We start from the raw sequence: 27,793 nt of genomic DNA, 5'->3' as shown, positions 1-27,793 counted from the left end.
GAGTCCTCGCTGGCAGGTGAAAAGAGGCTGCTGGCTGTCTCCTATGTGTCGGAGGAAGCATGTGATAGACCTCAGGGCTCCCTAGACCGACCAGTGGGGGGCACATGCGCGCAACGACCAGGAAGGGGAGGGGGGAATTGGCATAACGACTAAATTGGGATGGGAGAAAAATACAAGAAAAATAGGAGGAGAAAAAGTGGATAAAAAAAAAGTTATTGCTTTGATAATTAATCTCCGAGTGACCTGAAACTAAGAGGTGATGACTATCTTTGGAGTGATTTATATCTGTGTGAACAAACACCCTCTAATCCCCGTCTGTTCCCCGGAGTCACCAGAGGCGCGGCGAGCGGAACAGAGACACGTGTCTGATCATGTCCTCTGGTGACTCGCTGTGTCTCTGTCTCACCATGTGTTGCTTTCACACCACCAGGCACCATGACTCGGTACCTCTGTCTCCCCCTGCTGGCCGCGCTGCTCCACTCCGCCCGCTGCGTCTTCAACTGCTCCACGGCGGACGAGAGGATCCCAGGTGCGTTAACCCTTTCACTGCCACACACGGCAAATGGTTAACCCTTTCACTGCCACACACGGCAAATGGTTAACCCTTTCACTGCGACAATACAGGATGTTAACCCTTTCACTGCCACACATGGCAAATGGTTAACCCTTTCACTGCCACACGGCAAATGGTTACCCCTTTCACTGCGACAATAGAGGAGGTTAACCCGTTCACTACCACACACAACAAAGGGTTAACCCTTTCACTGCGACAATACAGGAGGTTAACCCTTTCACTACCACACACGACAAAGGGTTAACCCTTTCACTGCAACAATACAGGAGGGTAACCCTTTCACTACCACACACGACAAAGGGTTAACCCTTTCACTGCAACAATACAGGAGGTTAAACCTTTAACTACCACACACGACAAAGGGTTAACCCTTTCACAATACAGAAGGTTAACCCTTTCACTACCACACTACAGAAGGTTAACCCTTACACTACCACACTACAGACGGTTAACTGTCTGTAGTGGGGTAGTGAAAGGTTAACCTTCTGTAGTGTGGCAGTGAAAGAGTTTGATTGATTGATTGAATTGATTGAAAACTTTATTAACAGATTGCAGAATGGGTACAATACAGTACGGCTCAATACACACAATTGTTAAGAGGATGCAGACCAGAGAAAGACTTTCGTCTTGTTTACATCAGGGTCCCCCATTTTCAATTCATCATAACATACACAACATACAGATAGACAGTACTGCTACATCTATACATTTATGACATACCAGATTTGCAAATACAGTACTGTTTGTGATACAAAAAGAGTCCAGAAAAGAGAGTATATACATTTGACGTAAAGCCCTATTTGCCCTTAGCTTCAGGTACTTAGCTCAGGTACTTAGCTTCAGTACTTAGCTTCAGTACTTAGCTTCAGGTACTTAGCTTCAGTACTTAGCTTCAGTACTTAGCTTCAGTACTTAGCTTCAGGTACTTAGCTTCAGGTACTTAGCTTCAGGTACTTAGCTTCAGTACTTAGCTTCAGTACTTAGCTTCAGGTACTTAGCTTCAGTACTTAGCTTCAGTACTTAGCTTCAGGTACTTAGCTTCAGGTACTTAGCTTCAGCTACTTAGCTTCAGTACTTAGCTTCAGTACTTAGCTTCAGGTACTTAGCTTCAGTACTTAGCTTCAGTACTTAGCTTCAGTACTTAGCTTCAGTACTTAGCTTCAGCTACATTAGAACAGGTCAGAATAGACAACGTTTCAGCAGATTGACAGACGTCATCGAAGCTCATCCCTGCACTCTGATTGGCCCCCGCCGTGCGTCCGTCTCCATGTCCCTCCCTCCTTCCCTCCCTGACAGACAACACGGACCTGATGGTGGACTGCGGCACCTACATGATCACCCTGGAGGTCAACCTGTGCTCGGCCCAGTGGGCGGGCTTCGACCCCACCGGCCTGGCGCTGAACGGACAACACAACAACACCGCCTGCCAGGGCGCCATCGACACCAGCGTGACCCCGCCCGTCATACGCTACCAGCTGCCGGTCAATCACAGCCAGGACAACGCCTGTCGCCAGTCCCTGCAGGTCAGAGGGTAACCCTGTCAGAGACACTAAAGAGGGTAACCCTGTCAGAGACACTAAAGAGGGTAACCCTGTCAGAGACACTAAAGAGGGTAACCCTGTCAGAGACACTAAAGAGAGTCAGAGTGTTGATACCAAATCACAGTATGAACCTTTCTAAGGTGTTCTTCAGGTCTTGAGGTCTAAACGTTGTTGTTTTTGGACTGAATTTAGATTTTAAACGGCTTGATATTGCACCAACGCTGTGTAACCAATTCAGAAATAGCTGGAGCAACTCGTTAGACGTGATTCGGTCGTGATATATATTTGAATGGGTTGAGATTCAAAACATAATGTTTATTATCACATAATTAGACGGAAAAGATGACACACAGTGTCGAGCCGCTCGGCCCGCTCGGCGATCCGTCCCTGAGTGGCGCCTTGGCACTGAGTGTTCCACACGTCTGCTGTCTCGTGTGTAGATCGTGGACGAGGTGCCGGACCCCTCCGGTCCCTTCAGCTCTTTCTCCAGCATCCAGTCGGTCGTCATCACGGGATACATCGACACGCCCAGCTCAGACCAAGGCATCATCAGCTACTCCACAGACCTCTACTACCACTTCTCCTGCCGCTACCCGCTGGAGTACCTGCTCAACAACACGCAGATAGTGGCGTGAGTACCCTCTCTACATCGTCTTCCCACTACTGAGTTAGTCTTCTGTGTATTCAACACGCAGCTAGTGGCGTGAGTACCCTCTCTACGTCGTCTTCCCACTACTGAGTTAGTCTTCTGTGTATTCAACACGCAGCTAGTGGCGTGAGTACCCTCTCTACGTCGTCTTCCCACTACTGAGTTAGTCTTCTGTGTATTCAACACGCAGCTAGTGGCGTGAGTACCCTCTCTACGTCGTCTTCCCACCACTGAGTTAGTCTTCTGTGTATTCAACACGCAGCTAGTGGCGTGAGTACCCTCTCTACATCACCTTCCCACTACTGAGTTAGTCTTCTGTGTCTTCAACACGCAGCTAGTGGCGTGAGTACCCTCTCTACATCGTCTTCCCACTACTGAGTTAGTCTTCTGTGTATTCAACACGCAGATAGTGGCGTGAGTACCCTCTCTACATCACCTTCCCACTACTGAGTTAGTCTTCTGTGTATTCAACACGCAGCTAGTGGCGTGAGTACCCTCTCTACGTCGTCTTCCCACCACTGAGTTAGTCTTCTGTGTATTCAACACGCAGCTAGTGGCGTGAGTACCCTCTCTACATCACCTTCCCACTACTGAGTTAGTCTTCTGTGTCTTCAACACGCAGCTAGTGGCGTGAGTACCCTCTCTACATCGTCTTCCCACTACTGAGTTAGTCTTCTGTGTATTCAACACGCAGATAGTGGCGTGAGTACCCTCTCTACATCACCTTCCCACTACTGAGTTAGTCTTCTGTGTATTCAACACGCAGCTAGTGGCGTGAGTACCCTCTCTACGTCGTCTTCCCACCACTGAGTTAGTCTTCTGTGTATTCAACACGCAGCTAGTGGCGTGAGTACCCTCTCTACGTCGTCTTCCCACTGCTAAGTTAGTCTTCTGTGTCTTCAACACGCAGCTAGTGGCGTGAGTACCCTCTCTACGTCACCTTCCCACTACTGAGTTAGTCTTCTGTGTATTCAACACGCAGATAGTGGCGTGAGTACCCTCTCTACGTCATCTTCCCACTACTGAGTTAGTCTTCTGTGTATTCAACACGCAGCTAGTGGCGTGAGTACCCTCTCTACATCGTCTTCCCACTGCTAAGTTAGTCTTCTGTGTATTCAACACGCAGCTAGTGGCGTGAGTACCCTCTCTACATCACCTTCCCACTACTGAGTTAGTCTTCTGTGTCTTCAACACGCAGCTAGTGGCGTGAGTACCCTCTCTACATCACCTTCCCACCACTGAGTTAGTCTTCTGTGTCTTCAACACGCAGCTAGTGGCCTGAGTAACCTCTCTACATCACAGGTTCCCAAAGTTTTCAGGCCGCGACCCCCACTATTATAGGAGGTAAAAAAAAAATGTTACAAAGACCTCATTTCCTGCATTCTGGTGCAGAATTTCTTTTTATTTGTACCCTTTAAATGCCAGTGTTTGTGATGGCATCACAAATTATTGTTAAAAAACAGGCTAGCATATGTATGATTAGCAACAACACTGATTTTGATGGATCTTCAGTTTTTTTGTAATGTCAGATTGAAAATAATACAATATTTTATTCAACTTCAGCCGTGATCATAACACCACATATTCATTTTGGACATTTTATAATTCTAACCCTTTAAATGCCAGTGTGTGTGATGGCAAATATTTGCAATATCAAATGCAAAGTAGATTTTTCTGGGGGGGATTATTACAGGCTAGCATGTGTCATCTTCCCACTACTGAGTTAGTCTTCTGTTTATTTATATTTAAAAGAGGATTAAAAAAAAATATATATATATTACGCTTGTGAATCTCCGAGTGACCTAAAACGAAGAGGTGATGACTCTTCCTGGGCAGCGATGGTCTTCTGCGTGATTTATATCTGTGTGAACAAACACCATATAATCCTGGACCTGAGGAGCAAACACCATCTAATCCCTGGAGCTGAGGGACAAACACTATCTAATCCTGGACCTGAGGAACAAACACCATCTAATCCTGGACCTGAGGGACAAACACCATCTAATCCTGGACCTGAGGAACAAACACCATCTAATCCTGGACCTGAGCAACAAACACCATCTAATCCTGGACCTGAGGAACAAACACCATCTAATCCTGGACCTGAGGAACAAACACCATCTAATCCTGGACCTGAGCAACAACCACCATCTAATCCTGGACCTGAGGAACAAACACCATCTAATCCCTGGAGCTGAAGGACAAACACCATCTAATCCTGGACCTGAGGGACAAACACCATCTAATCCCTGGAGCTGAGGGACAAACACCATCTAATCCTGGACCTGAGGAGCAAACACCATCTAATCCTGGACCTGAGGAACAAACACCATCTAATCCTGGACCTGAGCAACAAACACCATCTAATCCTGGACCTGAGGAACAAACACCATCTAATCCCTGGAGCTGAGGGACAAACACCATCTAATCCTGGACCTGAGGGACAAACACCATCTAATCCCTGGACCTGAGGAGCAAACACCATCTAATCCTGGACCTGAGCAACAAACACCATCTAATCCTGGACCTGAGGAACAAACACCATCTAATCCTGGACCTGAGGAGCAAACACCATCTAATCCTGGACCTGAGGAGCAAACACCATCTAATCCTGGACCTGAGGAACAAACACCATCTAATCCTGGACCTGAGCAACAAACACCATCTAATCCCTGGACCTGAGGAGCAAACACCATCTAATCCTGGACCTGAGGAACAAACACCATCTAATCCTGGACCTGAGGAACAAACACCATCTAATCCTGGACCTGAGGAACAAACACCATCTAATCCTGGACCTGAGCAACAAACACCATCTAATCCTGGACCTGAGCAACAAACACCATCTAATCCCTGGACCTGAGGAGCAAACACCATCTAATCCTGGACCTGAGGAACAAACACCATCTAATCCTGGACCTGAGCAACAAACACCATCTAATCCTGGACCTGAGCAACAAACACCATCTAATCCCTGGACCTGAGCAACAAACACCATCTAATCCCTGGACCTGAGGAACAAACACCATCTAATCCTGGACCTGAGGAACAAACACCATCTAATCCTGGACCTGAGCAACAAACACCATCTAATCCTGGACCTGAGGAACAAACACCATCTAATCCCTGGACCTGAGCAACAAACACCATCTAATCCCTGGACCTGAGGAACAAACACCATCTAATCCTGGACCTGAGCAACAAACACCATCTAATCCTGGACCTGAGGAACAAACACCATCTAATCCTGGACCTGAGGAGCAAACACCATCTAATCCTGGACCTGAGGAGCAAACACCATCTAATCCTGGACCTGAGGAGCAAACACCATCTAATCCTGGACCTGAGGAGCAAACACCATCTAATCCTGGACCTGAGGAACAAACACCATCTAATCCTGGACCTGAGCAACAAACACCATCTAATCCTGGACCTGAGGAACAAACACCATCTAATCCTGGACCTGAGGAGCAAACACCATCTAATCCTGGACCTGAGCAACAAACACCATCTAATCCTGGACCTGAGGAGCAAACACCATCTAATCCTGGACCTGAGGAACAAACACCATCTAATCCTGGACCTGAGGAACAAACACCATCTAATCCTGGACCTGAGGAACAAACACCATCTAATCCTGGACCTGAGCAACAAACACCATCTAATCCTGGACCTGAGGAACAAACACCATCTAATCCTGGACCTGAGGAGCAAACACCATCTAATCCTGGACCTGAGGAGCAAACACCATCTAATCCTGGACCTGAGGGACAAACACCATCTAATCCTGGACCTGAGGAACAAACACCATCTAATCCTGGACCTGAGGAACAAACACCATCTAATCCTGGACCTGAGGAGCAAACACCATCTAATCCTGGACCTGAGCAACAAACACCATCTAATCCTGGACCTGAGCAACAAACACCATCTAATCCTGGACCTGAGGAACAAACACCATCTAATCCTGGACCTGAGGAGCAAACACCATCTAATCCTGGACCTGAGGAACAAACACCATCTAATCCTGGACCTGAGCAACAAACACCATCTAATCCTGGACCTGAGGAACAAACACCATCTAATCCTGGACCTGAGCAACAAACACCATCTAATCCTGGACCTGAGGAACAAACACCATCTAATCCTGGACCTGAGGAACAAACACCATCTAATCCCTGGACCTGAGGAGCAAACACCATCTAATCCTGGACCTGAGGAACAAACACCATCTAATCCTGGACCTGAGGAACAAACACCATCTAATCCCTGGACCTGAGGAGCAAACACCATCTAATCCTGGACCTGAGGAACAAACACCATCTAATCCTGGACCTGAGGAACAAACACCATCTAATCCTGGACCTGAGCAACAAACACCATCTAATCCCTGGACCTGAGCAACAAACACCATCTAATCCTGGACCTGAGGAGCAAACACCATCTAATCCCTGGACCTGAGGAACAAACACCATCTAATCCTGGACCTGAGCAACAAACACCATCTAATCCTGGACCTGAGGAGCAAACACCATCTAATCCCTGGACCTGAGGAACAAACACCATCTAATCCTGGACCTGAGGAGCAAACACCATTTAATCCTGGACCTGAGCAACAAACACCATCTAATCCTGGACCTGAGCAACAAACACCATCTAATCCTGGACCTGAGGAACAAACACCATCTAATCCCTGGACCTGAGGAACAAACACCATCTAATCCTGGACCTGAGCAACAAACACCATCTAATCCTGGACCTGAGGAACAAACACCATCTAATCCTGGAGCTGAGGAACAAACACCATCTAATCCTGGACCTGAGGAACAAACACCATCTAATCCCTGGACCTGAGGAACAAACACCATCTAATCCTGGACCTGAGCAACAAACACCATCTAATCCTGGACCTGAGGAACAAACACCATCTAATCCTGGACCTGAGCAACAAACACCATCTAATCCTGGACCTGAGGAGCAAACACCATCTAATCCTGGACCTGAGCAACAAACACCATCTAATCCTGGACCTGAGGAACAAACACCATCTAATCCTGGACCTGAGCAACAAACACCATCTAATCCTGGACCTGAGCAACAAACACCATCTAATCCTGGACCTGAGCAACAAACACCATCTAATCCTGGACCTGAGGAGCAAACACCATCTAATCCTGGACCTGAGGAGCAAACACCATCTAATCCCTGGACCTGAGGAACAAACACCATCTAATCCTGGACCTGAGGAACAAACACCATCTAATCCTGGACCTGAGGAGCAAACACCATCTAATCCTGGACCTGAGGAGCAAACACCATCTAATCCTGGACCTGAGGAACAAACACCATCTAATCCCTGGACCTGAGGAACAAACACCATCTAATCCTGGACCTGAGGAACAAACACCATCTAATCCTGGACCTGAGCAACAAACACCATCTAATCCTGGACCTGAGGAGCAAACACCATCTAATCCTGGACCTGAGCAACAAACACCATCTAATCCTGGACCTGAGCAACAAACACCATCTAATCCTGGACCTGAGGAGCAAACACCATCTAATCCTGGACCTGAGGAGCAAACACCATCTAATCCTGGACCTGAGCAACAAACACCATCTAATCCTGGACCTGAGGAGCAAACACCATCTAATCCTGGACCTGAGCAACAAACACCATCTAATCCTGGACCTGAGGAACAAACACCATCTAATCCTGGACCTGAGGAACAAACACCATCTAATCCTGGACCTGAGGAACAAACACCATCTAATCCTGGACCTGAGGAACAAACACCATCTAATCCTGGACCTGAGGAACAAACACCATCTAATCCTGGACCTGAGGAACAAACACCATCTAATCCTGGACCTGAGGAACAAACACCATCTAATCCTGGACCTGAGTAACAAACACCATCTAATCCTGGACCTGATGAGCAAACACCATCTAATCCTGGACCTGAGGAACAAACACCATCTAATCCTGGACCTGAGGAACAAACACCATCTAATCCTGGACCTGAGTAACAAACACCATCTAATCCTGGACCTGAGGAGCAAACACTATCTAATCCTGGACCTGAGAAACAAACACCATCTAATCCTGGACCTGAGCAACAAACACCATCTAATCCTGGACCTGAGGGACAAACACCATCTAATCCTGGACCTGAGGAACAAACACCATCTAATCCTGGACCTGAGGAACAAACACCATCTAATCCTGGACCTGAGCAACAAACACCATCTAATCCTGGACCTGAGGAACAAACACCATCTAATCCTGGACCTGAGGAGCAAACACCATCTAATCCTGGACCTGAGGAGCAAACACCATCTAATCCTGGATCTGAGGAACAAACACCATCTAATCCTGGACCTGAGCAACAAACACCATCTAATCCTGGACCTGAGGAACAAACACCATCTAATCCTGGACCTGAGCAACAAACACCATCTAATCCTGGACCTGAGGAACAAACACCATCTAATCCTGGACCTGAGGAGCAAACACCATCTAATCCTGGACCTGAGCAACAAACACCATCTAATCCTGGACCTGAGGAACAAACACCATCTAATCCTGGACCTGAGGAGCAAACACCATCTAATCCTGGACCTGAGCAACAAACACCATCTAATCCTGGACCTGAGGAACAAACATCATCTAATCCTGGACCTGAGGAACAAACACCATCTAATCCTGGACCTGAGGAACAAACACCATCTAATCCCTGGACCTGAGGAACAAACACCATCTAATCCTGGACCTGAGCAACAAACACCATCTAATCCTGGACCTGAGCAACAAACACCATCTAATCCTGGACCTGAGGAGCAAACACCATCTAATCCTGGACCTGAGGAACAAACACCATCTAATCCTGGACCTGAGGAACAAACACCATCTAATCCTGGACCTGAGGAGCAAACACCATCTAATCCTGGACCTGAGGAACAAACACCATCTAATCCTGGACCTGAGCAACAAACACCATCTAATCCCTGGACCTGAGGAGCAAACACCATCTAATCCTGGACCTGAGCAACAAACACCATCTAATCCTGGACCTGAGCAACAAACACCATCTAATCCTGGACCTGAGCAACAAACACCATCTAATCCTGGATCTGAGGAACAAACACCATCTAATCCTGGACCTGAGCAACAAACACCATCTAATCCTGGACCTGAGGAGCAAACACCATCTAATCCTGGACCTGAGCAACAAACACCATCTAATCCTGGACCTGAGGAACAAACACCATCTAATCCTGGACCTGAGGAACAAACACCATCTAATCCTGGATCTGAGGAACAAACACCATCTAATCCTGGACCTGAGCAACAAACACCATCTAATCCTGGACCTGAGCAACAAACACAATCTAATCCTGGACCTGAGCAACAAACACCATCTAATCCTGGATCTGAGGAACAAACACCATCTAATCCTGGACCTGAGCAACAAACACCATCTAATCCCTGGACCTGAGGAACAAACACCATCTAATCCTGGACCTGAGCAACAAACACCATCTAATCCTGGACCTGAGGGACAAACACCATCTAATCCTGGACCTGAGGAACAAACACCATCTAATCCTGGACCTGAGCAACAAACACCATCTAATCCTGGACCTGAGGAACAAACACCATCTAATCCTGGACCTGAGGAACAAACACCATCTAATCCCTGGACCTGAGGAGCAAACACCATCTAATCCTGGACCTGAGGAACAAACACCATCTAATCCTGGACCTGAGCAACAAACACCATCTAATCCTGGACCTGAGGAACAAACACCATCTAATCCTGGACCTGAGGAACAAACACCATCTAATCCTGGACCTGAGGAACAAACACCATCTAATCCTGGACCTGAGCAACAAACACCATCTAATCCTGGACCTGAGGAACAAACACCATCTAATCCTGGACCTGAGGAACAAACACCATCTAATCCTGGACCTGAGGAACAAACACCATCTAATCCTGGACCTGAGGAACAAACACCATCTAATCCTGGACCTGAGGAACAAACACCATCTAATCCCTGGACCTGAGGAGCAAACACCATCTAATCCTGGACCTGAGGAACAAACACCATCTAATCCTGGACCTGAGCAACAAACACCATCTAATCCTGGACCTGAGCAACAAACACCATCTAATCCTGGACCTGAGGAACAAACACCATCTAATCCTGGACCTGAGCAACAAACACCATCTAATCCTGGACCTGAGGAACAAACACCATCTAATCCCTGGACCTGAGGAACAGACACCATCTAATCCTGGACCTGAGCAACAAACACCATCTAATCCTGGACCTGAGCAACAAACACCATCTAATCCTGGACCTGAGCAACAAACACCATCTAATCCTGGACCTGAGGAACAAACACCATCTAATCCCTGGACCTGAGGAACAAACACCATCTAATCCTGGACCTGAGGAACAAACACCATCTAATCCTGGACCTGAGGAACAAACACCATCTAATCCTGGATCTGAGCAACAAACACCATCTAATCCCTGGACCTGAGGAACAAACACCATCTAATCCCTGGATCTGAGGAGCAAACACCATCTAATCCTGGACCTGAGGAGCAAACACCATCTAATCCTGGACCTGAGCAACAAACACCATCTAATCCTGGACCTGAGGAACAAACACCATCTAATCCTGGACCTGAGGAACAAACACCATCTAATCCTGGACCTGAGGAGCAAACACCATCTAATCCTGGACCTGAGCAACAAACACCATCTAATCCTGGACCTGAGCAACAAACACCATCTAATCCTGGACCTGAGGAACAAACACCATCTAATCCTGGACCTGAGGAACAAACACCATCTAATCCTGGACCTGAGCAACAAACACCATCTAATCCTGGACCTGAGGAACAAACACCATCTAATCCTGGACCTGAGGAACAAACACCATCTAATCCTGGACCTGAGCAACAAACACCATCTAATCCCTGGTCCTGAGGAACAAACACCATCTAATCCTGGACCTGAGGAACAAACACCATCTAATCCTGGACCTGAGGAACAAACACCATCTAATCCTGGACCTGAGGAACAAACACCATCTAATCCTGGACCTGAGGAGCAAACACCATCTAATCCTGGACCTGAGGAACAAACACCATCTAATCCTGGACCTGAGGAGCAAACACCATCTAATCCTGGACCTGAGGAGCAAACACCATCTAATCCTGGACCTGATGAGCAAACACCATCTAATCCCTGGACCTGAGGAGCAAACACCATCTAATCCTGGACCTGAGGAGCAAACACCATCTAATCCTGGACCTGAGCAACAAACACCATCTAATCCTGGACCTGAGGAACAAACACCATCTAATCCTGGACCTGAGCAACAAACACCATCTAATCCTGGACCTGAGCAACAAACACCATCTAATCCTGGACCTGAGGAACAAACACCATCTAATCCTGGACCTGAGCAACAAACACCATCTAATCCTGGACCTGAGGAACAAACACCATCTAATCCTGGACCTGAGCAACAAACACCATCTAATCCTGGACCTGAGCAACAAACACCATCTAATCCCTGGACCTGAGGAACAAACACCATCTAATCCTGGACCTGAGGAACAAACACCATCTAATCCTGGACCTGAGGAACAAACACCATCTAATCCTGGACCTGAGGAACAAACACCATCTAATCCTGGACCTGAGCAACAAACACCATCTAATCCCTGGACCTGAGGAACAAACACCATCTAATCCCTGGACCTGAGGAACAAACACCATCTAATCCTGGACCTGAGGAACAAACACCATCTAATCCTGGACCTGAGGAACAAACACCATCTAATCCTGGACCTGAGGAGCAAACACCATCTAATCCTGGACCTGAGCAACAAACACCATCTAATCCTGGACCTGAGCAACAAACACCATCTAATCCTGGACCTGAGGGACAAACACCATCTAATCCCTGGACCTGAGGAACAAACACCATCTAATCCTGGACCTGAGCAACAAACACCATCTAATCCTGGACCTGAGGAGCAAACACCATCTAATCCTGGACCTGAGCAACAAACACCATCTAATCCTGGACCTGAGGAGCAAACACCATCTAATCCTGGACCTGAGGAACAAACACCATCTAATCCTGGACCTGAGGAGCAAACACCATCTAATCCTGGACCTGAGGAGCAAACACCATCTAATCCCTGGACCTGAGGAACAAACACCATCTAATCCTGGACCTGAGCAACAAACACCATCTAATCCTGGACCTGAGGAACAAACACCATCTAATCCTGGACCTGAGCAACAAACACCATCTAATCCTGGACCTGAGGAACAAACACTATCTAATCCTGGACCTGAGGAACAAACACCATCTAATCCTGGACCTGAGCAACAAACACCATCTAATCCCTGGACCTGAGGAACAAACACCATCTAATCCTGGACCTGAGGAACAAACACCATCTAATCCTGGACCTGAGGAACAAACACCATCTAATCCTGGACCTGAGGAACAAACACCATCTAATCCTGGACCTGAGGAGCAAACACCATCTAATCCTGGACCTGAGGAGCAAACACCATCTAATCCTGGACCTGAGGAGCAAACACCATCTAATCCTGGACCTGAGGAACAAACACCATCTAATCCTGGACCTGAGGAGCAAACACCATCTAATCCTGGACCTGAGCAACAAACACCATCTAATCCTGGACCTGAGGAACAAACACCATCTAATCCTGGACCTGAGGAACAAACACCATCTAATCCTGGACCTGAGGAGCAAACACCATCTAATCCTGGACCTGAGGAGCAAACACCATCTAATCCTGGACCTGATGAGCAAACACCATCTAATCCCTGGACCTGAGGAGCAAACACCATCTAATCCTGGACCTGAGGAGCAAACACCATCTAATCCTGGACCTGAGCAACAAACACCATCTAATCCCTGGACCTGAGGAACAAACACCATCTAATCCTGGACCTGAGCAACAAACACCATCTAATCCTGGACCTGAGGAACAAACACCATCTAATCCTGGACCTGAGGAGCAAACACCATCTAATCCTGGACCTGAGGAACAAACACCATCTAATCCCTGGACCTGAGCAACAAACACCATCTAATCCTGGACCTGAGGAACAAACACCATCTAATCCTGGACCTGAGGAACAAACACCATCTAATCCTGGACCTGAGGAACAAACACCATCTAATCCCTGGACCTGAGGAACAAACACCATCTAATCCCTGGACCTGAGGAACAAACACCATCTAATCCTGGACCTGAGGAGCAAACACCATCTAATCCTGGACCTGAGGAGCAAACACCATCTAATCCTGGACCTGAGGAGCAAACACCATCTAATCCCTGGACCTGAGCAACAAACACCATCTAATCCTGCACCTGAGGAGCAAACACCATCTAATCCTGGACCTGAGGAACAAACACCATCTAATCCCTGGACCTGAGGAACAAACACCATCTAATCCTGGACCTGAGGAACAAACACCATCTAATCCTGGACCTGAGGAACAAACACCATCTAATCCTGGACCTGAGGAGCAAACACCATCTAATCCTGGACCTGAGGAGCAAACACCATCTAATCCCTGGACTTGAGGAGCAAACACCATCTAATCCTGGACCTGAGGAACAAACACCATCTAATCCTGGACCTGAACAACAAACACCATCTAATCCTGGACCTGAACAACAAACACCATCTAATCCTGGACCTGAGGAACAAACATCATCTAATCCTGGACCTGAGGAGCAAACACCATCTAATCCTGGACCTGAGCAACAAACACCATCTAATCCTGGACCTGAGGAACAAACATCATCTAATCCTGGACCTGAGCAACAAACACCATCTAATCCTGGACCTGAGGAGCAAACACCATCTAATCCTGGACCTGAGCAACAAACACCATCTAATCCTGGACCTGAGGAGCAAACACCATCTAATCCCTGGACCTGAGGAGCAAACACCATCTAATCCTGGACCTGAGCAACAAACACCATCTAATCCTGGACCTGAGCAACAAACACCATCTAATCCCTGGACCTGAGCAACAAACACCATCTAATCCTGGACCTGAGCAACAAACACCATCTAATCCTGGACCTGAGGAACAAACACCATCTAATCCTGGACCTGAGCAACAAACACCATCTAATCCTGGACCTGAGGAACCTCACATTTCTGGGATGGATTATTTGTCCCATTTGGAAATCAACGATGAATCATATTTCAATGTTGTTGTTGTTGTTGTTGTTGTTGTTGTTGTTGTTGTTGTCGGGGGCGACAGTGGCTCAGGAGGTAGAGCGGTCGTCTGGTAATCAGAAGGTTCCCGCTCCTCCCGGGCAGCGTGCCGACGTGTCCTTGAGCAAGACACTTAACCCCTAACAAGTTCAAGTTTCTTTATTAGTTGTCATACAGAAGTACAGAATACTTTTATACAAAATGCTTCTTTCTGTTACGCTCCAGAGACTGTGCTAGGCAAAAGATAAGTATAAATTAAAATAAGTATAGCAAGTATAAAATAGAAGTCACGTACGTAGGCACAAGTGTTCAGTATGTACATATGTACAATGTTCAATGCAGAGTAGAAGTAACTGAGTTACCATACAATATACTATACAATATACTAATATACAATATACTATATAGTGCAAAGCAGAAATGGGATGATGTACAATTTAGGTACAATTTACAGTAAAGTGTACTGAGGTATGGGTTGTAGTGCAAATTCTTTGCCAATAAATATAAAGTGTTTATGTGTTCTAAAGTGTGGAGAGTGGGTGCTGCAGTGTGTTGTTTGTTTAAAGTGAGTGTGCGCGTGTGGATGTGTGTGTTGTGAGTGCATCTGATGGTTGTTGTATAGTGTTATTGTTCGTTGAGCAGCCTGATGGCCTGGGGATAGAAGCTTCTTCTGAGTCTCTCTGTGCTTGCCATGAGACTCCGGTATCGCTTGCCTGACCGCAGCTGTTCAAAGAGGCAGTTGTTTGGGTGGCTGGAGTCTTTGATAATTCTCTTAGCCTTGCCCATGCACCGCTTGTTGTAAATGTTCTGGAGAGTGGGAAGCCCACCTATGCGGTTGAACGGGCCACTCTCTGTAGTCTGCTATGGTCTTGTGCAGTGCTATTCCCAAACCAGGAGGTGATATTGCCAGTCAGGATGCTCTCTATTGTACATGAGTAGAAGTTCTTAAGGATCTTCTGACTGACTTGGAACTTCCTTAGGCGCCTGAGGAAGTAGAGGCGTTGCCGTGCCTTTCTCACAACACTGTCAATGTGTGAGGTCCATGTCAAGTCCTCGGATATGTGGGCACCGAGGTACTTAAAACTGTTCACTCTCTCAACCGGTGCCCCGTCGATGCTGAGGGGGCTGTAGTCCCTGACCCCGACCTCCTAAAGTCCTCCTTTGTTTTGCTGACGTTCAGGGAGAGGCTGTTCTCTTGACACCATCCCGCTAGGACCTTGACCTCTTCCAGGTCATGTGTGTACAGGGAGTAGAGGAGGGGACTCAGAACACTGCCCTGGGGGGCCCCTATGTTGAGGGTGATGGATGAGGAGGTGCAGTTGCCTGCTCTCACCACCTGGGTTCTGCCCGTCAGGAAGTCCAAGACCCACTGGCAGAGGTCATAGTTCAAGCCCAGGTCCCTGAGCTTGGCTATGAGTTTGGAGGGGACTATGGTATTGAATGCTGAGCTGTAGTCGATGAACAGCATTCTCACATAGTTCCCCTTCCTCTTGTCCAGGTGTGATGCTGCTGTGTGCAGCACATGGGCTATGGCGTCCTCCGTGGACCTGTTGGGGCGGTATGCAAATTGCAGGGGGTCCAGGTTGATGGGGAGGGAGGAGCAGATGTAGCCCTTCACTAGCTTCTCAAAGCACTTCATGGCTATGGAGGTGAGGGCTACAGGGCGGTAGTCGTTGAGGCAAGTGGGCTTGGATTTTTTGGGTACAGGGATGATAGTGGACTTCTTCAGACAGGTGGGGATGACAGCCTGTTCTAAGGACAGGTTAAAGATGTCAGTGAATACCGGGGCCAGTTGGTCGGCCCAGACTTTTAGGACGCGGCCGGGGATACCATCCGGTCCTGCTGCCTTCCTGATATTCACTTTCTTTTAAAGGTCCGCCTCACCTCATGCTCTGTTACCCTGAACACTGAGTCTCCATCAGCAGACCCCCCCCCCCTCCATTGCAGTGGCTTGTAGGCTGGTGTTGTTATTCACAGCCTCAAACCTCGCATAGAAGGTGTTGAGATCATTTGCTAAGGAGATGTCACTGTTCAGCTTGAGGGAGGTGCCTTTGTAATCTGTCATCGTTCTGAGGCCCTGCCACATAGCTCTAGAGTCAGCCTGTTCATATTGAAGTTCAATTTTATCCCTGTAGCGCCTCTTTGCTTCTATTTCTACGCTGCCGATGAGCAGGTTGGCACCTTGCACGGTCGCCTCCGCCGTCGGTGTGTGAATGTGAGTGAATGGGTGAATGGGAGGAACAAAATTGTAAAGCGCTTTGGTTAAAAGAGATATATAAAGGCACCGTTTACCATTTTGTTATTATAATCGCTGCTATGCAGCTGCAACTGTAGCCGTGACCGAAGCAACTCGTTTTGACTTATTTCTCCTTTCTTCTGTGTTTCCTTGGCACCTCTCTCTGTCCTCTCTGTGATGCCACCTCTCTCTGTACCCTCTGTGATGCCACCTCTCTCTGTCCTCTCTATGTGTCTCCTTGCCACCTCTCTCTGTACCCTCTATGTGTCTCCTTGCCACCTCTCTCTGTACTCTCTATGTGTCTCCTTGCCACCTCTCTCTGTACTCTCTATGTGTCTCCTTGCCACCTCTCTCTGTACTCTCTATGTGTCTCCTTGCCACCTCTCTCTGTACTCTCTATGTGTCTCCTTGCCACCTCTCTCTGTACCCTCTATGTGTCTCCTTGCCACCTCTCTCTGTACCCTCTATGTGTCTCATTGCCACCTCTCTCTGTACCCTCTATGTGTCTCCTTGCCACCTCTCTCTGTACTCTCTATGTGTCTCCTTGCCACCTCTCTCTGTACCCTCTATGTGTCTCCTTGGCACCTCTCTCTGTACCCTCTATGTGTCTCCTTGCCACCTCTCTCTGTACCCTCTATGTGTCTCCTTGCCACCTCTCTCTGTACCCTTTATGTGTCTCCTTGCCACCTCTCTCTGTACCCTCTATGTGTCTCCTTGCCACCTCTCTCTGTACCCTTTATGTGTCTCCTTGCCACCTCTCTCTGTACCCTCTATGTGTCTCCTTGGCACCTCTCTCTGTACCCTTTATGTGTCTCCTTGCCACCTCTCTCTGTACCCTCTATGTGTCTCCTTGCCACCTCTCTCTGTACTCTCTATGTGTCTCCTTGGCACCTCTCTCTGTACCCTCTATGTGTCTCCTTGCCACCTCTCTCTGTACCCTTTATGTGTCTCCTTGCCACCTCTCTCTGTACCCTCTATGTGTCTCCTTGCCACCTCTCTCTGTACTCTCTGTGATGCCACCTCTCTCTGTACTCTCTGTGATGCCACCTCTCTCTGTCCTCTCTGTGATGCCACCTCTCTCTGTACTCTCTGTGATGCCACCTCTCTCTGTCCTCTCTGTGATGCCACCTCTCTCTGTACCCTCTGTGATGCCACCTCTCTCTGTACTCTCTATGATGCCACCTCTCTCTGTCCTCTCTGTGATGCCACCTCTCTCTGTACTGTCCTCTCTGTGATGCCACCTCTCTCTGTACTCTCTGTGATGCCACCTCTCTCTGTCCTCTCTGTGATGCCACCTCTCTCTGTCCTCTCTGTGATGCCACCTCTCTCTGTACTCTCTGTGATGCCACCTCTCTCTGTGCTCTCTGTGATGCCACCTCTCTCTGTACTCTCTATGATGCCACCTCTCTCTGTACCCTCTGTGATGCCACCTCTCTCTGTACTCTCTGTGATGCCACCTCTCTCTGTACCCTCTGTGATGCCACCTCTCTCTGTACTCTCTATGATGCCAGGTCTTCAGTGTCGGTGGCCACCAGCGATAACAACGGCTCCTTCATAGACACGCTCCGGATGAGTGTGTATAATGTGAGTCTGAGTCAGCGCCTTTCCACGCATCAGGTTCACTTAGCGGTAAAAGAAGGATCTTTTAATCTGTCTTCTTAACTCTTTGTTGCATCAGGATACAAACTACAGCTTCCCACTGGTGGTGCCTTCGACGGGACTCATGCTGCGAACCAAGATCTACGTGGCCGTGAAGGCCGTCAACCTCACGGGGAAGTAGGTGGAACTCATTATAGTGTTAACTACTAACGAGTCGGTCGCAGTCAACCAGCACCAGCTAACCGGCCTGACCCTGGTTAGTGTAAACTACAGTCAACCAGCACCAGCGAACGGGTCTGACCCTGGTTAGTGTAAACTACAGTCAACCAGCACCAGCGAACGGGTCTGACCCTGGTTAGTGTAAACTACAGTCAACCAGCACCAGCGAACGGGTCTGACCCTGGTTAGTGTAAACTACAGTCAACCAGCACCAGCGAACGGGTCTGACCCTGGTTAGTGTAAACTACAGTCAACCAGCACCAGCGAACGGGTCTGACCCTGGTTAGTGCGGCCGCCTGTGGATCCTATGGTCCCAGGTTCAAATCCATACATTGGTGGCAGCGGTGGGATCTCAGTGCCTCAACCTGGGAAAGTGCGCTCGTGGACAAAAGAACGTGCGAGGACCCACTTCTCGGGGGGGGAGGAGGACGACTGTAAACTACTGAGGAGTCAGTCGCAGTCAACCAGCACCTGCTAACCTCTGACCCTTTAGCTCAGCTGGTTAGTGTAAACTACAGTCAACCAGCACCTGCTAACCTCTGACCCTTTAGCTCAGCTGGTTAGTGTAAACTACAGTCAACCAGCACCTGCTAACGGGTCTGACCCTTTAGCTCAGCTGGTTAGTGTAAACTACAGTCAACCAGCACCTGCTAACGGGTCTGACCCTTTAGCTCAGCTGGTTAGTGTAAACTACAGTCAACCAGCACCTGCTAACAGGTCTGACCCTTCAGCTCAGCTGGTTAGTGTAAACTACAGTCAACCAGCACCTGCTAACCTCTGACCCTTTAGCTCAGCTGGTTAGTGTAAACTACAGTCAACCAGCACCTGCTAACAGGTCTGACCCTTCAGCTCAGCTGGTTAGTGTAAACTACAGTCAACCAGCACCTGCTAACCTCTGACCCTTTAGCTCAGCTGGTTAGTGTAAACTACAGTCAACCAGCACCTGCTAACAGGTCTGACCCTTTAGCTCAGCTGGTTAGTGTAAACTACAGTCAACCAGCACCTGCTAACCTCTGACCCTTTAGCTCAGCTGGTTAGTGTAAACTACAGTCAACCAGCACTTGCTAAGAGGTCTGACCCTTTAGCTCAGCTGGTTAGTGTAAACTACAGTCAACCAGAACCTGCTAACAGGTCTGACCCTTTAGCTCAGCTGGTTAGTGTAAACTACAGTCAACCAGCACCTGCTAACGGGTCTGACCCTTTAGCTCAGCTGGTTAGTGTAAACTACAGTCGACCAGCACCTGCTAACGGGTCTGACCCTTCAGCTCAGCTGGTTAGTGTAAACTACAGTCAACCAGCACCTGCTAACCTCTGACCCTTTAGCTCAGCTGGTTAGTGTAAACTACAGTCAACCAGCACCTGCTAACAGGTCTGACCCTTTAGCTCAGCTGGTTAGTGTAAACTACAGTCAACCAGCACCTGCTAACCTCTGACCCTTTAGCTCAGCTGGTTAGTGTAAACTACAGTCAACCAGCACCTGCTAACCTCTGACCCTTTAGCTCAGCTGGTTAGTGTAAACTACAGTCAACCAGCACCTGCTAACCTCTGACCCTTTAGCTCAGCTGGTTAGTGTAAACTACAGTCAACCAGCACCTGCTAACAGGTCTGACCCTTTAGCTCAGCTGGTTAGTGTAAACTACAGTCAACCAGCACCTGCTAACGGGTCTGACCCTTTAGCTCAGCTGGTTAGTGTAAACTACAGTCAACCAGCACCTGCTAACAGGTCTGACCCTTTAGCTCAGCTGGTTAGTGTAAACTACAGTCAACCAGCACCTGCTAACCTCTGACCCTTTAGCTCAGCTGGTTAGTGTAAACTACAGTCAACCAGCACCTGCTAACCTCTGACCCTTTAGCTCAGCTGGTTAGTGCAGCCATCAGTGGATATTATGGTCCCAGGTTCAAATCCACTCTGTTCCATTATTAAGCAAACACTGCAATCCAAGCTGTTCCCTATCAATCTATGGGCTGCCTTTCTCAATCCAAGTCGTTCCCTAGCAATCAATGGGTTGCATTCTTCTTTCGTATTCGATTGGGCCAATGGATTTAGCCGATCGCCGTTAGATCTTTGGTAATGTGTCAAAATGTGACGTACTGAGCGCTTTCTCCGCAGCTTCAACGTCCTGCTGGACCACTGCTTCGCGACGCCCTCCGCGTACAACAGCACCAACAACGAGCACGTCTTCTTCACGGGGTAAGTCCTCCAACACCACCAACGCCGAGCACGTCTTCTTCACGGGGTACGCTAGTCCACGATATCAAGTCTCAAGTTTTGTTTTCATTTGTCACATATAAGGTACATGTATATTATAATGAAATAATAATAATAATAACTTTATTTGCATAGCACCTTTCATACAAGAATTCCAGCTAAAAGTGCTTCACAACTGTAAAAAAGACAGGCGTAAAATGAGCACAAAATTGGCAGATCAATGCATAAAGTGCAGACATATAAAACGAGCATAAAATAGACAGAAATCACATCGTTTTTCACATTGAGATCTAGCATCCTAATAGGCCTCTTTGTTGATTCTATGGTAGTTTTAAAATAGACTATAATAACAAGAGTAAAATAGACTAGACAGAGTAAAATAGTGTAATAGTGCAGTGCAATAAAATAGTTCAATAAAATAAAATAGCCTTCATTTACAGTACAATAACACAGTACTATATGAAATAATTCTTCTTATTCGTCTTATTTTAGAAAATTATCAGAAATGTCATGTGCTTGTTTCTGTATGACCCCCCTGAAATTAATTGTGCTTCATACAGTAAAAGGTAAGAGAAGTAGGATCAAACACTACAACATATACAATATACAAAACAAAAATCGATGGCCGAAACAACAAAACATTCTATCGGAAATGTATTATTCAGATACGTGATAACAACAGGGGTGTAAAAAGTAGCCATAAATTATACTTAAGTGAAAGTATGGGTACCGTCTCAAAATCGTACTCAAGTAAAAGTCAGAGTATCTGGCTAAGTAAAATTAAAAAAGTTTCTACTTTTAAATGTACTTAAGTACTAAAAAGTTAAAGTAAAAACTTTTTTTCTGACTGTCTATTCTCCTGATAGCAGGTGTTTAATCAAAGATCCCCGCTTTCTAGTCTCGCACAAGGACCAATCAGCATGGGTATGGGCGGGTTCATTTTCCAATGATGGGGATTTGATTGGCTGTTTTTAAATAAAGAGCGGCCGCAGGATTAATAACGTTAACGTTAGTTCAGCCAGAGAAACAAATATACTAATTAAAATGGTTGGACCTGCGAGATTTGTACTTTGTAGGTCTGCATTTTAAATGTAAGGAGTAAAAATGTTTTTTTCTCTGAAATGTAATTGAGTAAAAGTAGAAGTATACAAACCTAATAATACTTGAGTAAAGCACAAATCCCCCAAAACAGTACTTAAGTATTGTAACAAAGTACAATTACTCAAGTACTTTACACGCCTGGATAACAATACCGAGCAGGAAGTAGTGCCTCTTAAAGTGCAGAGAGGAGGTTTTTCCCACATTTTTATTTTATTTTTTAAAGCAGATGGGAGGTTTTGTTCTTCGGCCATCGAAATGTTCAAAATGCAAAACAAAATGTAAAATGCAAAAATGAGGTAGAAGAGTTAGTGCAAATCTTTTTAGGAATATCCATTAATGTCTCTTTACATAGGAGGAAAATAAATAAGAAAATTGTGTCACTGAAGAACATAGATGTAGCAGTACTGTATATCTGTATGTCATGTATGTCATATATGTCCTGATGAATTGAAAATGGGGGACCCTGATGTAAACAAGACGAAAGTCTTTCTCTGGTCTGCATCCCCTTAACAATTGTGTGTATTGAGCCGTACTGTATTGTACCCATTCTGCAATCTGTTAATAAAATGTTCAATCAATCAATCAATCAATCAATTCCCACCCTCCTGCTGATGCCCAGGTGCTCCGTGAACCAGCGGACGTCCGTGACGAACAACGGCCTCTCCAGGAGCGCGCGGTTCGACTTCGAGGCGTTCCGCTTCGTGGAGCACCGGGACCAGGACAAGTCCAGCCTGTACCTCCACTGCATCCTGCGGCTGTGTGAGCCCAGCAAGTGCCAGGAGATCCTGGACGTGAGTCGGGTTAGGGACCGGGTTAGGGACCGGGTTAGGTGAGGCTGTGTGAGCCCAGCAAGTGCCAGGAGATCCTGGACGTGAGTCGGGAAGATCGTTAGCGTTAGCACGCTAACGCTAACAAACACGCTGACCGCTCTCCAATTGTAGTTATTAGCATTATAGCATTAGCACGCTAACGCTAACAAACACGCTGACCGCTCTCCAATTGTAGTTATTAGCATTATAGCATTAGCACGCTAACGCTAACAAACACGCTGAACGCTCTCCAATTGTAGTTATTAGCATTATAGCATTAGCACGCTAACGGTAACAAACACGCTGAACGCTCTCCAATTGTAGTTATTAGCATTATAGCATTAGCACGCTAACGGTAACAAACACGCTGAACGCTCTCCAATTGTAGTTATTAGCATTATAGCATTAGCACGCTACGTTTACATCTCTTTTGCATAATAATAATAATAATAATAATAATAATAATAATAATAATAATAATAATAATAATAATAATAATAATACATCTATTTTATATAGCGCTTTTCCAGATGCTCAAAGACGCTTTACACGGATAGAAGAAACAAAACTATGGCAAAACAAAAACAGAAAAAAAATAATACATGACAAAATCAAATAAAACCGACAGAATTAGAGCTCAAAAGCAAGATTGAAAAGGTGGGACATTACATTTAATTAAATTAGCCTAACCCAACTTCTAGGACCTAGTGAACATTGTTAAGACCCTATTCCAACTTCTAAGGTCTTCCACATTGTTAAGACCCTATTCCAACTTCTAAGGTCTTTAAAGGACATAGTCCACATTGTTAAGACCCTATTCCAACTTCTAAGGTCTTTAAAGGACATAGTCCACATTGTTAAGATGTGGATTGAAGCAGAAAATGTTAGCATTTGTTAGCATAAGCATGCTGGTATAAGTCAATGTGTGTGTGTGTGTGTGTGTGTGTGTGTGTGTGTGTTTATGTGGACATAAATAAAGATTCTAAATGTGTGTGTGTGTGTGTGTGTGTGTGTGTGTTTATGTGGACATAAATAAAGATTCTAAATGTGTGTGTGTGTGTGTGTGTGTGTGTGTGTGTGTGTGTGTGTGTGTGTGTGTGTGTGTGTGTGTGTGTGTGTGCATATCATGTCCCCACAGACTTCCACAATGAAAGTGTGGAATATCCCCTCAATTATTAATTAAACCGAATACCCAAATAATATGCATTCTGAAGATAATGGGATTTAAAAACCGTACTCATCATCTGGACTTAAAAGGTTCTTTGTGAGAAGGTCTTTGTTTTGCTGTCAGTACACAGGTGTAGCCTACTGTACATGTTTATGTTTATTAGGATCCCCATTAGTCATCACCAACGTGTTGACTATTCTTCCTGGGGTCCTCACAGATATACACATACAAATATGAAACATTCAGTGTAAATCAGTCATATATCCATAATCAATAGAAAATAAAACAAAAGGTCATAGGTGAATCCATTTCACCATACCTTTAAAAAAAAAAACACAAAGTAAACAGAAGAAGTTTCGATAACATGGCTGCCTGCAGCTACACTCATGCATGACATATATTGATTTCTTTCCGGATTATGGCTCCTTTAAGTTTATTTTTGAAACTGTCCTTGTTTTCCGTCCGTATGATATGTAATGGGATCCTATTCCAGTATGTTATGGCTCTATACTATACATTGCAGTTTTCTTTAGAGCGTTGGTTCTAGGCAGAGGTAGGGTGAAGCGACTACTTGAAGCATGTCTGGTATTATGGTCATGTCTATCATTGGTGGATAAAAGCATAGAATACAATTGGGTGGGTTTACCTGAGGTACAAATGTTTCAAGTTTCAAGTTCAAGTTTCTTTAATAGTTGTCATACAGAAGTACAGAATACGTTTATACAAAATGCTTCTTACTGTTACGCTCCAGAGACTGTGCTAGACAAGATAAGTATGAAATAAAATAACATAGTATAGCATGTAAATTTGAAGTAAAAAAATGAGGTCACAGTGTTCAGTATAGACATATGTACAATGTTCGATGCAGAATAGACGTAACTGAGTTACCATATAATATACAATACTGTGTAGTGTACTAATATACAATACTATATAGTGCAAGGCAGAAATAGGATGAGGTGCAATTTAGGTACAATTTACAGTAGGTGTACGAGTTGTAGTGCAAATCCTTTATCAATAAATATAAAGTGTGTTTGTGTGATCTAAAGTGTGGAGAGTGGGTGCTGCAGTGTGTTGTTTGTTTGAGTGAGTGTGTGCGTGTGGGTGTGTGTGCTGTGTGCATTTGATGGTTGTTGCATAGTGTTTATTGTTCGTTGAGCAGCCTGATGGCCTGGGGATAGAAGCTTCTTCTGAGTCTCTCTGTGCTCGCCTTAAGACTCCGGTATCGCTTGCCTGACCGCAGCAGTTCAAAGTTCAGTTCTTTAAACCTAATCAAACTGCTAGTCTCTCCTCCACCCTCATCCACGACAGTCCAGCATGCATTCCCCCCACACTGTTCCTTATAGAGCCGTGAAGAGTGAGGCGGGCAGCTCTATTTTGAGTGAGCTGGAGTTTACTAAGCTCTTGCTTCCTACTGTAATTACAGCAGTCTGTTGTGGGTCTAGAGATGATACTGAACGGTGTGTTTACAATAGGCCTGCAACACCATCAACAGCGGGAGAAGGAGAAGATCCACCAAAACCTTTGGAGAAAAGACCAAGGACTCAGCCACTGTTTCCTTAGGACCGCTCTACACCGGTGAGACTTTCTTCCTTACAAATGTAACCGAGTGGATTTGAACCTGGTTACCTAGGTTACACAGGCGGCCGCACTAACCAGCTGAGCTAAATGGTCAGACCCGTTAGCAGGTGCTGGTTGACTGCGACCGACTCGTTAGTAGTTTACAGTCATCCTCCCCCAGAGATGTTCGTCCTCGCACGTTCTTTCGTCCATGCATGCACTTTCCCAGGGATAAGACACGGAGATCCTGAGGCACCAAAATTCCATTCCAATAATGATGTAGTATAAGGAGGTAGTTTACCAATAATGATGTAGTATAAGGAGGTAGCTTACCAATAATGATGTAGTATAAGGAGGTAGCTTACCAATAATGATGTAGTATAAGGAGGTAGCTTACCAATAATGATGTAGTATAAGGAGGTAGCTTACCAATAATGATGTAGTATAAGGAGGTAGCTTACCAATAATGATGTAGTATAAGGAGGTAGCTTACCAATAATGATGTAGTATAAGGAGGTAGCTTACCAATAATGATGTAGTATAAGGAGGTAGCTTACCAATAATGATGTAGTATAAGGAGGTAGCTTACCAATAATGATGTAGTATAAGGAGGTAGCTTACCAATAATGATGTAGTATAAGGAGGTAGCTTACCAATAATGATGTAGTATAAGGAGGTAGCTTACCAATAATGATGTAGTATAAGGAGGTAGCTTACCAGTAATGATGTAGTATAAGGAGGTAGCTTACCAATAATGATGTAGTATAAGGAGGTATCTTACCAATAATGATGTAGTATAAGGAGACAGCTTACCAATAATGATGTAGTATAAGGAGACAGCTTACCAATAATGATGTAGTATAAGGAGGTAGCTTACCAATAATGATGTAGTATAAGGAGGTATCTTACCAATAATGATGTAGTATAAGGAGGTAGCTTACCAATAATGATGTAGTATAAGGAGGCAGCTTACCAATAATGATGTAGTATAAGGAGGCAGCTTACCAATAATGATGTAGTATAAGGAGGTAGCTTACCAATAATGATGTAGTATAAGGAGGCAGGTTACCAATAATGATGTAGTATAAGGAGGCAGCTTACCAATAATGATGTAGTATAAGGAGGCAGGTTACCAATAATGATGTAGTATAAGGAGGCAGCTTACCAATAATGATGTAGTATAAGGAGGCAGCTTACCAATAATGATGTAGTATAAGGAGGCAGGTTACCAATAATGATGTAGTATAAGGAGGCAGCTTACCACGAGTGCACGAGTAGAAGGTCTTTAAGATCTTCTGACTCTGGGTGCCAGGGTGACGCTCCACGTACAGCGCTGCGCTGCAACACGGCCGCTCCGGGTTCGACTCCCGGACCCGGCGCTCTTTGCCGAATGTCTTCCCTCGTCTATCTCCCATCCTTCCTCTCTCTCTCTCGGACTGCCCGGGAGAAAAAAAACAATAAAAGATCTAAAAAAAAGAAAAGAAAAAAAAAAAGATCTTCTGACTCACTTTGACAAACGTAAGATTCAGACACTGACCTTTGCACTCTCTCTCTCTCTCTCTCTCTCTCTCTCTCTCTCTCTCTCTCTATCCCTCTCTCTCTCTCTCTCCTCTCTCTCTCTCTCTCTCCCTCTCTCTCTCTCTCTCTCTCCTCTCCTCTTCTCTCTCTCTCTCTCGCCCACAGAACCCACACCCAGGGCAGCAGCCTACGGTGAGTCCAGTTATATCACGTCATCTCCTCTCGGTGTCTAATGATCTTGAATTTAAAGGACACCCCTCAATACGCCTCTCGTCTCCCCCCCCCCCCCCCCCCCCCCCCTGT

The 27,793-nt window shown here is 46.1% G+C and overlaps 1 protein-coding gene across 1 annotated transcript in view; it reads left to right on the top strand.

The window, feature by feature from the left end:
- Positions 1-435: 435 nt before the first annotated feature.
- Positions 436-27,793, top strand: part of LOC311226703 (zona pellucida-like domain-containing protein 1) — a gene marked incomplete at both ends in the record, with an annotated part of 27,514 nt that continues 156 nt past the window's right edge. Inside the window, 8 exons of the mRNA XM_084312115.1 lie at positions 436-529; positions 1,871-2,097; positions 2,556-2,746; positions 18,819-18,891; positions 18,986-19,083; positions 21,236-21,316; positions 23,055-23,226; positions 25,888-25,990. Coding sequence (XP_084168241.1) covers positions 436-529; positions 1,871-2,097; positions 2,556-2,746; positions 18,819-18,891; positions 18,986-19,083; positions 21,236-21,316; positions 23,055-23,226; positions 25,888-25,990 — 1,039 coding nt within the window. The remainder of the gene's footprint in view (positions 530-1,870; positions 2,098-2,555; positions 2,747-18,818; positions 18,892-18,985; positions 19,084-21,235; positions 21,317-23,054; positions 23,227-25,887; positions 25,991-27,793) is intronic.

Source organism: Notolepis coatsorum (assembly GCF_963971535.1).
Source record: "Notolepis coatsorum genome assembly, chromosome: 1".
NCBI lineage: Eukaryota > Metazoa > Chordata > Actinopteri > Aulopiformes > Paralepididae > Notolepis > Notolepis coatsorum.
This window is presented reverse-complemented; position numbering and strand designations above follow the sequence as displayed.